The 13,294-nt window shown below is 36.3% G+C and overlaps 1 protein-coding gene across 2 annotated transcripts; it reads right to left on the reverse strand.

The window, feature by feature from the left end:
- Positions 1–272: 272 nt before the first annotated feature.
- Positions 273–7,668, reverse strand: LOC118268534 (IQ and AAA domain-containing protein 1-like). 2 transcript variants are annotated; one of them, XM_035583070.2, is made up of 19 exons: positions 7,535–7,668; positions 7,039–7,205; positions 6,409–6,617; positions 5,919–6,099; positions 5,598–5,732; positions 5,201–5,315; positions 4,897–5,045; positions 4,646–4,796; positions 4,364–4,531; positions 4,097–4,245; positions 3,510–3,663; positions 3,267–3,370; positions 2,958–3,103; positions 2,342–2,499; positions 1,857–1,959; positions 1,554–1,677; positions 867–986; positions 553–625; positions 273–459 (listed from the first exon to the last, which is right to left on the reverse strand). In XM_035583070.2, exons 1-19 carry the CDS (start codon positions 7,616–7,618, stop codon positions 277–279), a joined length of 2,673 nt encoding a protein of 890 aa, XP_035438963.2. In that variant the 5' UTR covers positions 7,619–7,668; the 3' UTR covers positions 273–276. The 2 variants fall into 2 exon arrangements, 1 of the variants encoding a protein (XP_035438963.2); XR_007707424.1 differs by lacking the exons at positions 273–459; positions 553–625 and having other exon boundaries at positions 1,861–1,959.
- Positions 7,669–13,294: the final 5,626 nt, after the last annotated feature.

A 13,294-nucleotide genomic window follows, 5' to 3' on the forward strand; every position in this document is an offset into this window, starting at 1 on the left:
GATGTTGTAATATGAAATAATCTATAAATAAAACGAAAGTAAAGAAACAAAACAATAAAAAATATTTTTAATCTTGTGTTGCTAACTGTACCAAACATTGATAAAGTTTAAAGATCCATACAAAAAAAAAGTGGGACGAGTTGACCACTAAAAATTTTATTTATTTTTAATTTCCCCAACTCGTCCCAAATGGGCCGTAGGCATGTGGTCCGAGTTGACTACTTACTCGTATATTTTAATTTAGTTTACATTTTTACACAAAAACTTTTTCTTTAATTAGTCATTGGTGCCAGCGTTGCTCGTAGTGGCACTACTGGGCGCTGATTTAGTTTCCTTTTTAGCCTTCGTTACGTATTTCTCAAATGCTGCTCTGTAGTCTAATTGTTCTTGTAAGTGCTTCGCTTCTTTAATGCCAGGAGCTGTTTTCTCGTGGTACCATTTCAGGTACTTGTCGTATTCCTGAACAAACATGTAATTATAAAGACTTTACTTACATATCTATATGAACAATTTTTGTATGAGTTTTCAATTATAATATAATTTTCAACTTACAACTAACTCAGCAGTTTCATCCTCTAAAATATAATTTAAGACTTCCATAGGTGTTAGTCCATAAGCAGCTATTCTGAAATTAGTAAAGCTCAATTTAATTTCAACAAGCCACATTTAGGTAAGTTCATTTAATTTCATTTATGTAACCACCATGGGGAAGAGGTCAAAATATATTTAAGATTTTTTCACTTTTCTTTCGGTAGTCAAAGTTCAAATCCCAGTTTATGTGCCCATGTGACAGGTGCTATAGGAATATGAATCTAAATGATAAATTCATAAGAGTTATCTTAGATTACACCAAAGCACTATCTTACTTGATAATTCTGTCAGCCGACATGAACCTCTCCAGCGCGTCTTTCAGATATCCGAAGCTGTACCCTCGCAGTATATGAGCCAAGTTGGTCACGTTGAAGTTGGCTGGTATTACTTCATACCTGTAAGTTAATGAGTATTAGTATCGAAAGTCCATGACAGTGGATTATAGGTCTCCTTTATATAAGAGGGGTTTGCTAAGGGTGATAGATCTGATGAGAGAAAAGCTCTACTACTGATGCAGTAGGCTGCGCGACGTCACCGCGTCTGCGCACGCTGCTCATGATGAAGAGTCTCACAGTGACTCGAAACTAATAGAACTTTTCTCCTTTAATACGCGAGTAAACCGTGATTTTTAGTGAATTTATTGTAGATCGTTATTTCAAAGATTTTGGTGTATCCGGAAACGATGCTGCCCTGTCTCGTCAAACTAATAAAGCTTTTCTCCATTATTGTACGTGAGTATATCGTGATATTTAGTATTGTAGATCGTTATTTCAAAGATTCTGGTGTATCAGAGAACTGCAGATGCTGTCCGGTCTATGTCAAATATATAATCACTTAGTCGGTTCTTGCTACATTCACGAGAGGAGAGGGGACAATCTTCACAAATATCATGAGATCGAAATAATTTTAATATTACGGCAATTAGACTCGATAACGTTATACCATAAACAGAAGTAACTTACTTGATCACCCAATCTTCCAATAGCAGCACGACTTGGGAGTACGTATTGTCTGGTAGAAGCAGGACTGTAGGAAACGACCTCAATAAACCCTTGCTTTTGGCTAGCCATGGGTCTATGCAGGTACCTGAGGAGATGACAAGTCACGGAGGAGTTTAGGTTTGAAATACTTCTACAATAATAAACGAAGTGCAACATCATGTTGACAAACAACAAAACATTCAAAGAAAGAACGAGAATCAAAGACTCAGCTGAAAATAAAATTTTCTCACAACCGTAACTACCAAAAAATTTAAAAATATTTACCTACTATTGTTATGTTGTCAGTCTTGCTAATATTTTTCACCAAGTACTGTACAAAGTACTTCTTTATAAGGACATAATTCATGTCTACGTCTTCAGTTGGTGTCTGTAAATCAAGAAAAGAAGACAACAAGCAAAATTGTAGTGAACATTTTTAAAATCCTTTTTTAATGGAATAGGGCGGCGATCGAGTGGATGGGTCACCTGATGATTATCATCAGGCGATGGGATGTCCATACATACGAAACACCAGTTACAAGTGCGTTGTCGGACTTTTGGGTTGTTACGGAATCGGGGATTGGGAAGATTGGGATTTGGGAATCTGGTAAGCCGAAGCATGACTTTCTCACACTTAAAAATTGGGGGGGTTGAAGGTTGAAGGGGAGGATTGACCTTTCGATAACTTCTGAATGTTAACTTTTGAATATTATGACTCTTCACGCTCATGACTATCTACCTAGTACCTACACTATAAATTAGAAAAGTACCTTATTATAAAACAGTTTCTGCACATGTTTGACATGGATGACACAAGGCTGCAACACCTTGGCACAAGTAACTACCATTTTCACCAGACGTTTCAGGAATGGTGCCGTTTGCAAGTCTCCTTGGATTTTGTCAGGGTCTAAGTCGAAAAGGACTGCCTCTGAAAGCCAAATTCCATAAACATGAACTTCATTCTCCTATCACTTATGGTACTTATTTAGTAAGTAGTAAAATGTGTAGTTAACATGATACTGATGATGACAGCAGTTAGAGCCGAATTGTGACTGTTTGATTTTTATTAGCCCTTTGTATGTGTATCAAATGACATCTCCATTCCATAGATAGTCCATAGATTTTTTGCAAAGCAATTATAATTTTGGGACATGTGTGAATTGTGTAGGGCGTCAGTAGAAGCCTAAACTCAAGTTTGTAGGGTCGCCATCCTTATCCCCCGGCCACCATCAGTGACCAGTTTATTATCTCACTTTATATGATCTTTCCATGTATGATATGTCCCAAAAATGAAACTGCGTCCTCTTACAATGCAAAACTCGGTCCTTAAAATGTAACATTTCAATTTATTTTCATAATTATTACAAAAACTAACATTAAACTTACTATTCATAGAAGCTAAAGTCTTAACAAGTATAGTCTTGCCACTGGTTCTAGGTCCAACCAGCAGTATCCTGTTGAAGCCGTGACTCACGTCACGACATCTCTCCCACCAGAACGCTCGGATTTCAAAGTTGAATGGAAATGTTGGTCTGGAACAAATGCAGAACGATATATGACCGAAATTAATAACCGATGCTTAATGCAAAATCTTTAATCTCAATCCAAAATGTAAAGACTCCTTAACTTGTAAAGTTAATTGTTATTTTTAGGGTGTCCAAATCGCATCCAAAATTATTCGAATATGTTACTTACACAATTAGTCGCCTCAAATCCTCTCCACCAAAGTTAGGGTCTCCAAGAAAGTCTTTTAATTTCACTCTAGGATATTCTACTATGATATCTTGTAGAGCTAGTTCCTGTAGCAGCCGGAGACATACAAATAAGTAATACTAAAGATAAAGTGTGTCTAAGAAGTGTATGTGAGACTTGAATACTGTCTAAAAAGGTATTGTATGTTTCGTCTCCTGGTAGGAGCAGCTGCTAAAACAATCTCACCTCAATCATTTTTTTAATATTACTATTCAATTCAACGCGAATTATCTTCTTCTGCTTTTCCTTTTTCATTGGCTTTGTCACGTCCTTCGGTATTTCCTTCTCGAGGTTTTTATAATCTTCGCTCAAAGCTTGCTTTAGTTTTTTAAGTTCATGCCTAAAAAGGATTAAAGTAAATGAATGTATCAATTTATTTCTGTTATTTTCTGCATTTTTTTACCTCGATTTTCTTACCTCTATTAACGTTAGAATTGATTACTCTTAGTCTTTGCTCCTCATCATCATAAACAGCCTATACTAGCCTACATTGTGCACCACTACTGACCAAAGCACTCTTTTTGCACGGAGAAGATTTAAGTATTAATCACTACACTTGCTCAATGCGGATTAGCGATTTCTCACGATGCTTTCCTTCATCGTTTATCAGTGATGTCTAACATGCTTAGAAAGTACATATATAACTCGAAAAAGTTACGTTGGTAGGTTTTGAACATACATTGCCGTTGGTAGGTTTTGAACCCGCACCCTTAAGCATGAGAAGCGAGCATCTTAACACTGCGGGCCACCACGCCTGCAGAGAGTCATCTTACCTCATATCTTGATCTACTTTTGGCATAACTTGAAGCGACACTTCCATTATGGCGTTAATCACATCAACTTCATGAACGTACTTTTCTTTAACATCGTTAGTTCCCCATATATCATATATGTCCCATGACTGGTGATAGTAGTCTATAACCTGCCCAAAAATATATTTTCAAGTAAGTAATTATTGCTAGGTAATATTCCTATTATCAAATTCCACCAAAACATTCCAAGGACAAAAGTAATAGTAAGTATTTCAAAGGGATCTTTACATCTTTAAGATTTTGAATAGTTTTCGAAACTGGAAACTTATATCCTGGATGCATCGTAGGATTTTTCATCATCTTCTTTAACAAAAGTGCTTCTGATTTATTTTTCATTAGTTCTTTTTGTTTTAACATCTTTTCTTGCTTTTTTGCTTCTAGTTTTTCGAATTTTAGCTGTAACATAAAATTGATTTAACTAACAAAGTCCTCTACTATTTTTGCCATCGTAAATACCATTTATCTTAGGATATTTTTATTAGTCTTTCGGTCATTAGACACATTACTTACATCTTGAGGACTTTTCTTTTTGTTCGCTGCATTTTTCATCAGTTGAGCTTCATTCTGCTCATACCAATCTTCAGGATCGGGAACGTTACCATTGAAGATTGCAACAGGTCCTTCTTTTGGTATGTCGTAGAAAAAACGTACTGCATCAAACCTAGAAATTAAAACGAATACATCCATGAGAGTATTTGACTGTCTATACTTGTTTAACAAATTGAACGCCGTGGTGGTCTATTCATAAATTTATACTTTACCATTGAAGGAACCACTCCCTGATTTGGTCCCGTAGTTCATCACAGATTTTTGCTTGTTTAGATTTGAAAACTTCTTCTCTTATCTTATCACGATGTTTTATCCACTCTTTCTCATAAATGCCTCGCAGTTTTGAGCGCTCAATAAGCATCTAAGAAAATTGGAGAGGAATTGTTAGATCATAGTTGTAAAGTGGCTTTGCTTTATTTACCTACTGAGTTAGAAGTATGCTTTACATCAGAAATCAGATTTTAATACATCTCTTTTAAACAATTCCTATATTGTTGTATTTGTATGCGTACTTACTTTATCAGCATTTACTCTTTGTAGATCTAAAGTCGGCGAGTCGCAAATATTAATTCCCAATAATTGATCTCTCTTACAGTCCTTAATCCGCTGTCGTTTCAACTTGAAGTATTCCCTGGATGAAAAAAAGATTTTTTTTTTGTAAATTTTCCACAAGAAATATTTACAAAAAGATACAAATGTTACTCAATTTTAAGTTGTACTCTCACATATTGTGCTATCTCGGTCATTTTGTAAGATATTTGTAGGGACAGATATATTTTTGAGAGCGCCTTAAAATTTATTAGCGATTGATTACTTTACCATAATATAATGTTTTATATTGTAGAAAACCAGTAAAGAGTTTCACTACTATCCTTTTTACTACGCTTTATAACTCCAATGGTATTAAATCAACCTGAATACTTTACAAATGAGTTGAGAACTTCTCTCTCTGATCTCATATCTCGCTGGAGGCTGCAAGGTCCCAGTCAGCTCCTTCACCCACATCTCTCTTCTTAGTTGATTCTTTTTCACCATTTTTATAACTTGTCTATAAATAAATTAAATTAATCAATTCTAAGAAACAGCTTACTGACGAAGGTATAGTAGGTATATTTGAGAAAGTTACTCAAGTAGTTCTTTCCAAAGATATTTTTAACTCCTAATAAAAATAGCTAGGAGAAAATCGATTAGAAAATGACGTACCTAAATAAATTGTTTAAAATTAACTTTATACCTGGATTTTTCATGTGCAAGTATCAAAGCCAGATATTCTCTCGTTTTGCGTACTTCTTCTGGTATATTCAGATCCACTTCTTTAGCTTTAAACACAGGCTCCTCGTCTTTCACTTCAAAACCCCAAAGATCAAGAAACTGGACTCGCGGTTGTTCAATTTCTTCTTTTTCTTCTTCTTCTTCTAAAATGGACAATTTAGATTTAAGTACGAGTATACCGCAATTGTATGTCTGATCGCAATTTTTATTATATTGTATTGCAATATCAAATGAAATGTTTGTTGGTTTTCTTTTCATTGTAAGTGCAAATACTATAGGTTCTGAATTCATTCTGAATTCAGTCTTCTATTACCATTGGTTTTAATTTATTAAATCTCGAATTTGGTATTAATATTCTAGAATTTGCCTAATGTTCTTAAATACCTCACTGTCTTTCTTTCTTTTCTTCACATTTCATTTGTGTTGTATATTATCACTGGCTGGAATCTTACCGACTTCTTCAACAACTTCTTTCATTTCCTTCACTCTAGCTAGTATTTTATCAAATTCTTCCTGTATGTGTTCTGGTCTGCCCACCTGCAGGGGTATCGCGGTCAAATCGATGTCAAACACCGTGTGATGGACTGCAATCAACCCATGACCAATGAATTGAAAACGACTTCCTTCTAATTTTTCCAGTTCGGCCTTTAGCTCAAATATTCTGAAAGTATTATAACAGTATTAACTTTTTGATTCATTATTCAACTTAGCTTTTACAGACTTTTGAAATAAATTACCGCCTATCTTTGTTTTGGCATAACTACTTAAGATTTATCAGAGTCAGACTAGGTTTTAGAATCAGTGTTATTACAAAGAGAAAGATCTTTTACGTCAGCATCATCATCATCATCATTATCATCAGCTGGTAGAGGTCCACTATTGAACAAAAGCCTGGCGGGCCCCTTGTTTTTCCACGTAGAACGACAAGCCGCCACCTGCATCCACTGGCTCCCCACGACTGTGACGCGACACGTCACATTCACGTGTTTTACGTAAATAGGTTTTTAAAATGTTGTCAAAGCAATCAGTCGGTCTTATCGATTCCGTCTAAATTAAATTAAATTAAATTAACAGTAGAGTACCTAGAAACAAGAGCCTTGATAATATTATCGATGAACGCAGTCTTCTGGACTTGCAGGTTCTGATGGCAGCATTCAATGAGGTGGTTGTACACCACCATGTACTCGCCCAGGACTCCAGACAACCGGCGCACGGCCTCGAAGAGAGTTGCGTCGTGAGCTTTGACGACCTTCGTAAAAGAACAGATGGAAATGTCAGTCATGGGGTGGTGGTGAAGACTAAGGATGAGTCACAAAACAGAAATACCACTGTGTTCTGTGGGATCGATAGATGATTAAGAGGATTAGCTTGCCCTTTGTTGTTAAGTTTTTGAATGCCAATAGAAAACTGTTGAAGACAAATCCTCCGCTAACGTCGGTCACCGGTGACTACCACGGCGTTCAATGTGTTAAATATGAAATCAGATGATTCTAAATAATAAACTTAAGACTATCTGGCCAACTATCTGTGATTTTAGACGAATTTATGAATATACATCTAAAATTAAATATTAAATACCTGTAAATGAACGTCATATTCAACCAATTTTTTCAAGTCTCGTATAGTGTGTTTCCATTTCTCAAAGTAAAAGTTTTTAGACATAATAAAATAATACAAAATAAATTACTTTATAATTAATTAAAATAAAATATAATGTATGTTAAACTAAGGCATGGATTGTCAATAACCTAAAATAATACATAACGTGTCCAGTAGGCTTTGGCGAATACATACATGGTGTTCTCAGTGTAAGCTATAAACAATTATATAGATTTCAGCTAGACTATACTGTAATTGTCAATTCGAAACATTTGAAGTGAGTTCGATCGCATTCTCGCCCGTCATTAGGTCGAGATTATGCTCACAATCAATGATATAGCGAAATGCGATCGAGCTCATTTCGAATATTTCGATTACTCGTATTTCGACTACGAATACTGAGACATACTGTAATTTTGCTTTCTTTTGTAATAACAAAAACCTAGTTTCAGGGATTTTATTTTTAGGCTCTAAAGTCTGTAGAAAACTGTGGTAGAAAACCTGATGACGAGAAGATGATGATGAGAATTGTATGAAACTAATCAAAATGTGATATTTATTCCTTCTAAATGAGAAACAGAAGTAGTCTCTTTTAAATCGTTTAATCAACATCTTGATTCAAAGTTACGCAGATATACAAGCTTGCCACCAGGCACCGTCCATGATGTAACAAAGCCTACTCCATAGTATGAAAGGGCAAACGATACCATTACGTGTTATCGCCACTCAGGAAAACTTACATCATATTCAATGCGGGAAATAAGCGATCGCACTTGACGGCAACGCTCTTACTTATTGCTTTCCTTTCTTATTTTGAAAGAACGTAAGAAACATAGACATGCATAATAAAAATAAACTTTAAGAGTAAGTAGGTAAGGTAGGTTTTTGGTTGAACGATGGTAGTAGTTGTGACGTTTTGCTACTCTAGTGTTATCGTGTTTTTGGGCTCTCTCGCCGCAGTTTCCGGCTGCTCTGAACGCTCGGCCATCTTGTCACCGGAAGTAGTAAAGTCTTCCGCAGCGCCGTCTGTCGGCGGGTGGTGGAAACATGTTTTTTGTTGTTGGAACACTTTTTTTTTGTTGTGAAAAGGGTATTGTGGGCGTTTTCACCCTTTAATGTTTTTAATGATCATTGCTATGGTCCTATGTTGCCAAGGGGATGATGAGTGAAATGGGGATTTTTGTGAATGTTTCAAAGGCTTTTTGTAACAAATGTTTGAAGTGTAAATTATAACATCAAAAAATACTCCTATTTTATGCTTCATTTAAATTTTGAAATAAGCGCCTATTTTCTGGGGTCTTTCGTGTCATAAAAGTTTTTAAAACTCATGTTGATGTAACATGGATTTTCTTTATTTCTACTAACAGATAAGAGTTACCTCCAACTTTTTCCACTCTGCACCAACCAAACCCACTCCCACACACCACAATTTGCCACAAACACTTACTTTCAAGTAGAAACCGGTGAACTCACAAGGTATTCCCAGCTTGGCGGTCTCGCTCGATGCTGTCATCATATTTTTTGGCAATATCGTATTATTAGGTCCTCCGGGACGTCTAGTGGCACTCGATACTTCGACGCCTAGCTCTTAACGTGTCACGCCGACGGTACGCTTCATAAAAACTCATGTGACGTTTATTGGCGCTGTTAAGATGATATGCTCACAGTTATGCTAACCAGATGAGAAAGCAGGATGCTTGGTTGTCAATGTAGGAGCTGAAGACCATAATTTATGTCTGGGTGTGATGTGTAGGTGAATTTCTTTCTGTAACCTGGGACAAGTTTTTTAAGTGACTAGGTCCAGCTGCAATTTCTTGCTAACATATTTCCAAAGTACCTATTTGCTCTCTAACTCGTTAAGCTCTCTTACTCGTTAAGTTGGAAATGTTTAAACGTCTAGGTTTGAGTTAGTTTTTCTTGATCATACATATTATATTCCTGATCATACTCACGCCTGTCTCCAATGAGTATGAAAAGTGTAATGGAAATAGACGAGCATGCATGAAAAGACTGATGACTGTAGATGAAGCGAAAGAGGTGTGTAGGTAATGTTCATATTTGGCGTTCCATTGTCTCTCTTTCTTGATCAAGTAAGAATATGAATAAATGGCATAATGATCCCAATCATTTACTTATTTGTTAATTAAGGATTTATTTATTCTTCTTTATAATGTTGTATTTGCAGGGCCTGCTTATATTTGAATAATATAGCTTTGTTATTCTAAACCTCTCGAGATCAGTATCAAAGCCAAACTCACTTAAATCCACCGTCACATCAATACTCCTTGTAAAACCCTTACATATTGAATACTTTTAACAACAAATAGCATGTCAAAGGCACGGTAATAAATTCAAATCAAATTCAATCAAATATCGTCCTCAATATTCTTTGTGATGTCAAAATGTACCTTATAAGTTGCTGTTGGTTTAAAGACCCTGCCTTTTAAGTCCAGAGCTTATAAGGTTCAAAATAGTTTGGCTTAAAGTGTTTCAGAAGGTTATACGAATATGTCACTTCATCATGTGTGTCTTTTAGAATATTTTTGATGTATAAAATAGTTTTTTTTTCATCATATTGAAGGCCCTTTGAGAGGTATCGTGTTTTATGTAAGTGTGCCGTGTTAGAAGGGGATGAGTTCATAACAGAGTCAGTTACAGTGTCCGTGGGGATTAGAATGAGAAATTTTAAATTTTTTGAAGGCAATTTTCGTAGGATATTAATTTAGCGAGGGTGAAAGTGTTAAGTAATAGCTGTGTTTTTCTGTTGTTCTATGTGTTGGTACATATTAAATGGTTATGATAATGTAGGTAATTCCGTTGCCAACATGAGGATGGAAATGTTTAAGGTGCAATGGGCACCTAAATATTATGAGTGTGGGACAACGCTTGCATTGTTGTGTGAGTGAGGTTACCGAAGGCGCTAATTACCTGCTTTCTCAATCTTCCCAATCTTCGATTTCCCAACAACACTTAAATTCCTAACCTCCAAAAGACTAATAACGCACTTGTCATGCGTCTGGTGTTTTAGGTGTCCATGGACGACGGCGAGTGCCATCAGGTGATACGTATGCAGCGTATGCTCGTTTATCGGCGTATGCCTTAAAATATATGATATTTACCATTGCACCCAGAACGATTGTTGATTATGAAGAGTATCAGCAATACATAGCAAGCCCATAAACACACGGATAGTACATAACTCGTAATCATAACCGCCATATTGGTACAAGCGCACCTTCCACTGCAATACGTCACCGACTAACAACGTAATTTAGGAAATGTTCGCGACAATTTATAGGCGACGCAAACAAGTTGCAAATTGGTCCGCTAGAACGACGTTTTCGCTAAATACCTATAAAAATGTCCGTTTGCTGTGAAATATTGTAACTAGCTGCGCGGTGTCAGAGAAAGGCTGAAGCGAGTTGAAGAAGAAAAATATGGCATACCTTCTAACTGAGGTAAAGTCAGAATTTTAAGTTTTCAAGCATAACTTAAGCTGATAATAAGAAAAAAAGTATAACATTTTAAATTATCTAACAACTGTGTATTACTCGTTCAGTTTCGAACTACATCAGGGGCTCATAGTCGACATAAAAATTATGATCATAAAAGATAAAACAATATACTCTCTACCACCGTATTTCTCTTAAAAAGATAATGTGTTCTAAAGGTTCTTGGAAAATTCTTACACATATTACGCTAATACGGATTCACAATAATATTGTTTTTGTAGAAATGTACGTATTCCGCCATGACAGGTCAATTACCCGAGCCTCTATGCCTTATTTACGAAGAAATTGTATATCCTTACAAAATCTGACAACGGCAGGGCATCATTTGTGATTTTATTATTTATCCCTTGAATAAAATGTTCTGTTCTAATACATCAACTGGAAGTCTTTGGAGGAAGCATATGCAAAGCCGTAATAAAAGCCGGCTGATAAAATATGATGATGATTGTTGTTTTCACTATCCTTGTACTTATAATCGACTGCACAATTAGTGCGGTGGCTGGGCAACTGGCTGCCGTGGGACGTGTCGCGGATTCGATTCCCGCACAGAACAACTCTTTGTGTGATCCACAGATTGTTATTCCGGGTCTGGGTGTCATGTAGATATGAAATTGTATGTTTGATAATGCACCCATAACACAAGAGAAAATCCTAGTTTGGGGCAACGTTACATTCATAACTAAGATATCATACCGTCACAATCGCTATGATCGCGGATGAACTGTAAATATAGCCTATCTTAACTCCATTGTATCTAGTTTATTACAATGTGGAGACTGCGTCTGCTCACGCCTTGGACACTTAAAAAAGAACTGTAAATTGTAGTACTCGGTGGGATGGCTCATTTCGGCCGGTTGTAGCAAAGATACTTTATCGTTGAAATGTAAATTATCTCCCTTATCTGTTTTATTAGCTGTGAACGACCACTGCGCCGTCTTGTCTACTCCTAAGTCATATTTGTTTATCTCCAGACTTGATGTTAGTGGCTGACAACTTACTGAAAATTTTTAGTTTACACAATGTGGTCTTATCTTGGCTGTTTTAAAGGAATACGCTTTTGGATAGATGTTATTTTATAATGAGTTTGAGACGTATTCAAGACTGTAGGTAGTTATGTAGTTCAAAATTAGGAGTCATAACTGATACCAAGATCAAAAACAACTTCCCAAACGTAACTGGTAATCCATCAAACCCTTCATACATTAGGCATCCCTAGTCTTAGAGCTTAGAGCTCCACAAATTCCCATCGAAGCGAGGCCCGTAAACAATGAACTTAATAACCCATCCCTTGCACCAGGCCAGAAACCCTATCAATCATCGTACATCACTTCCAGAATCCGCAAACCGTCCGCTAATCTCCTCTCCTGCTCAGACCTCATATATCAGAGTGGGACGACGTTTTTACGATCTCTTAATCAAGAAATATATGATTGCGCCCGATTAAGAGCGTTGGCTTAGCGTTGCTAATGCAGTATGTTGATGTATTGTTATGGAATGATGACGGGAGCTCTGTTTCATATTCTGGGGAGTTATGGGACTTGCTTCCTTGTATGTTGCACGTAAATAATGTAGTGACTTAACGTGGAAGTTGTTACTTCAATTAGAACCTAATACCTACCCCTGAAAGTGAAAAATGCAGTGACGTGAGGATGAACGTTACTTACAATATTTACGTAAATTGCTATGAAGAAGAACGAGAACTGATATAACTTTACTTTTGGCATCTAATTCACACATTGCTAGCATAGTTTTAAGTAATATGGCTTATATTTTGGAAGATCCAATAGACAGTCCGTTGTGATTTTTTATTCGATAAACGTCTACCTACATGTTCATCCTTGTTGAATGTATTATTGAAGTCAAGCAAATCTGTCGTGAGTTCAAGACACAAAGCTAATCTGAGCAAGACAACCACAAACCAATTTAGTAAGTCAGTTAGCCTACAACCTTCCGGCGCGGGCGGTGGTGACAAGAAACAGTTTGTGCCATTTCTTGCAGTAAATCTACAAGATGGTTTATGCCATATACAATGTATGGAAACTACATAACAGAGTTATCATCAAGTATTGCGTGTTTCAAGGGTATTGGAAGAAGTGCACAAATATTCATTACATAGGTAACCCATTCCAACCAAAAATGCAAATGCAATTAAGTATCAAAAGAGCTGTTTTTGTACAACATCATTGGTCTTACATAAACTACATACAATTGCTAACTTTGTAGCCAG

Source organism: Spodoptera frugiperda, chromosome 29 (assembly GCF_023101765.2).
Source record: "Spodoptera frugiperda isolate SF20-4 chromosome 29, AGI-APGP_CSIRO_Sfru_2.0, whole genome shotgun sequence".
Lineage (NCBI taxonomy): Eukaryota > Metazoa > Arthropoda > Insecta > Lepidoptera > Noctuidae > Spodoptera > Spodoptera frugiperda.

Excerpts from the sequence above, each read along its gene's own strand:
- LOC118268534 (XM_035583070.2), bottom strand. The coding sequence starts at position 7,618 with ATGTCTAAAAACTTTTACTTTGAGAAATGGAAACACACTATACGAGAC. Across the intron at positions 2,500-2,957 it reads GACTTTAGCTTCTATGAATA|AGGCAGTCCTTTTCGACTTA; the intron begins GTAAGTTTAATG and ends TTTGGCTTTCAG. Across the intron at positions 1,960-2,341 it reads AGAAACTGTTTTATAATAAG|ACACCAACTGAAGACGTAGA; the intron begins GTACTTTTCTAA and ends CTTGATTTACAG.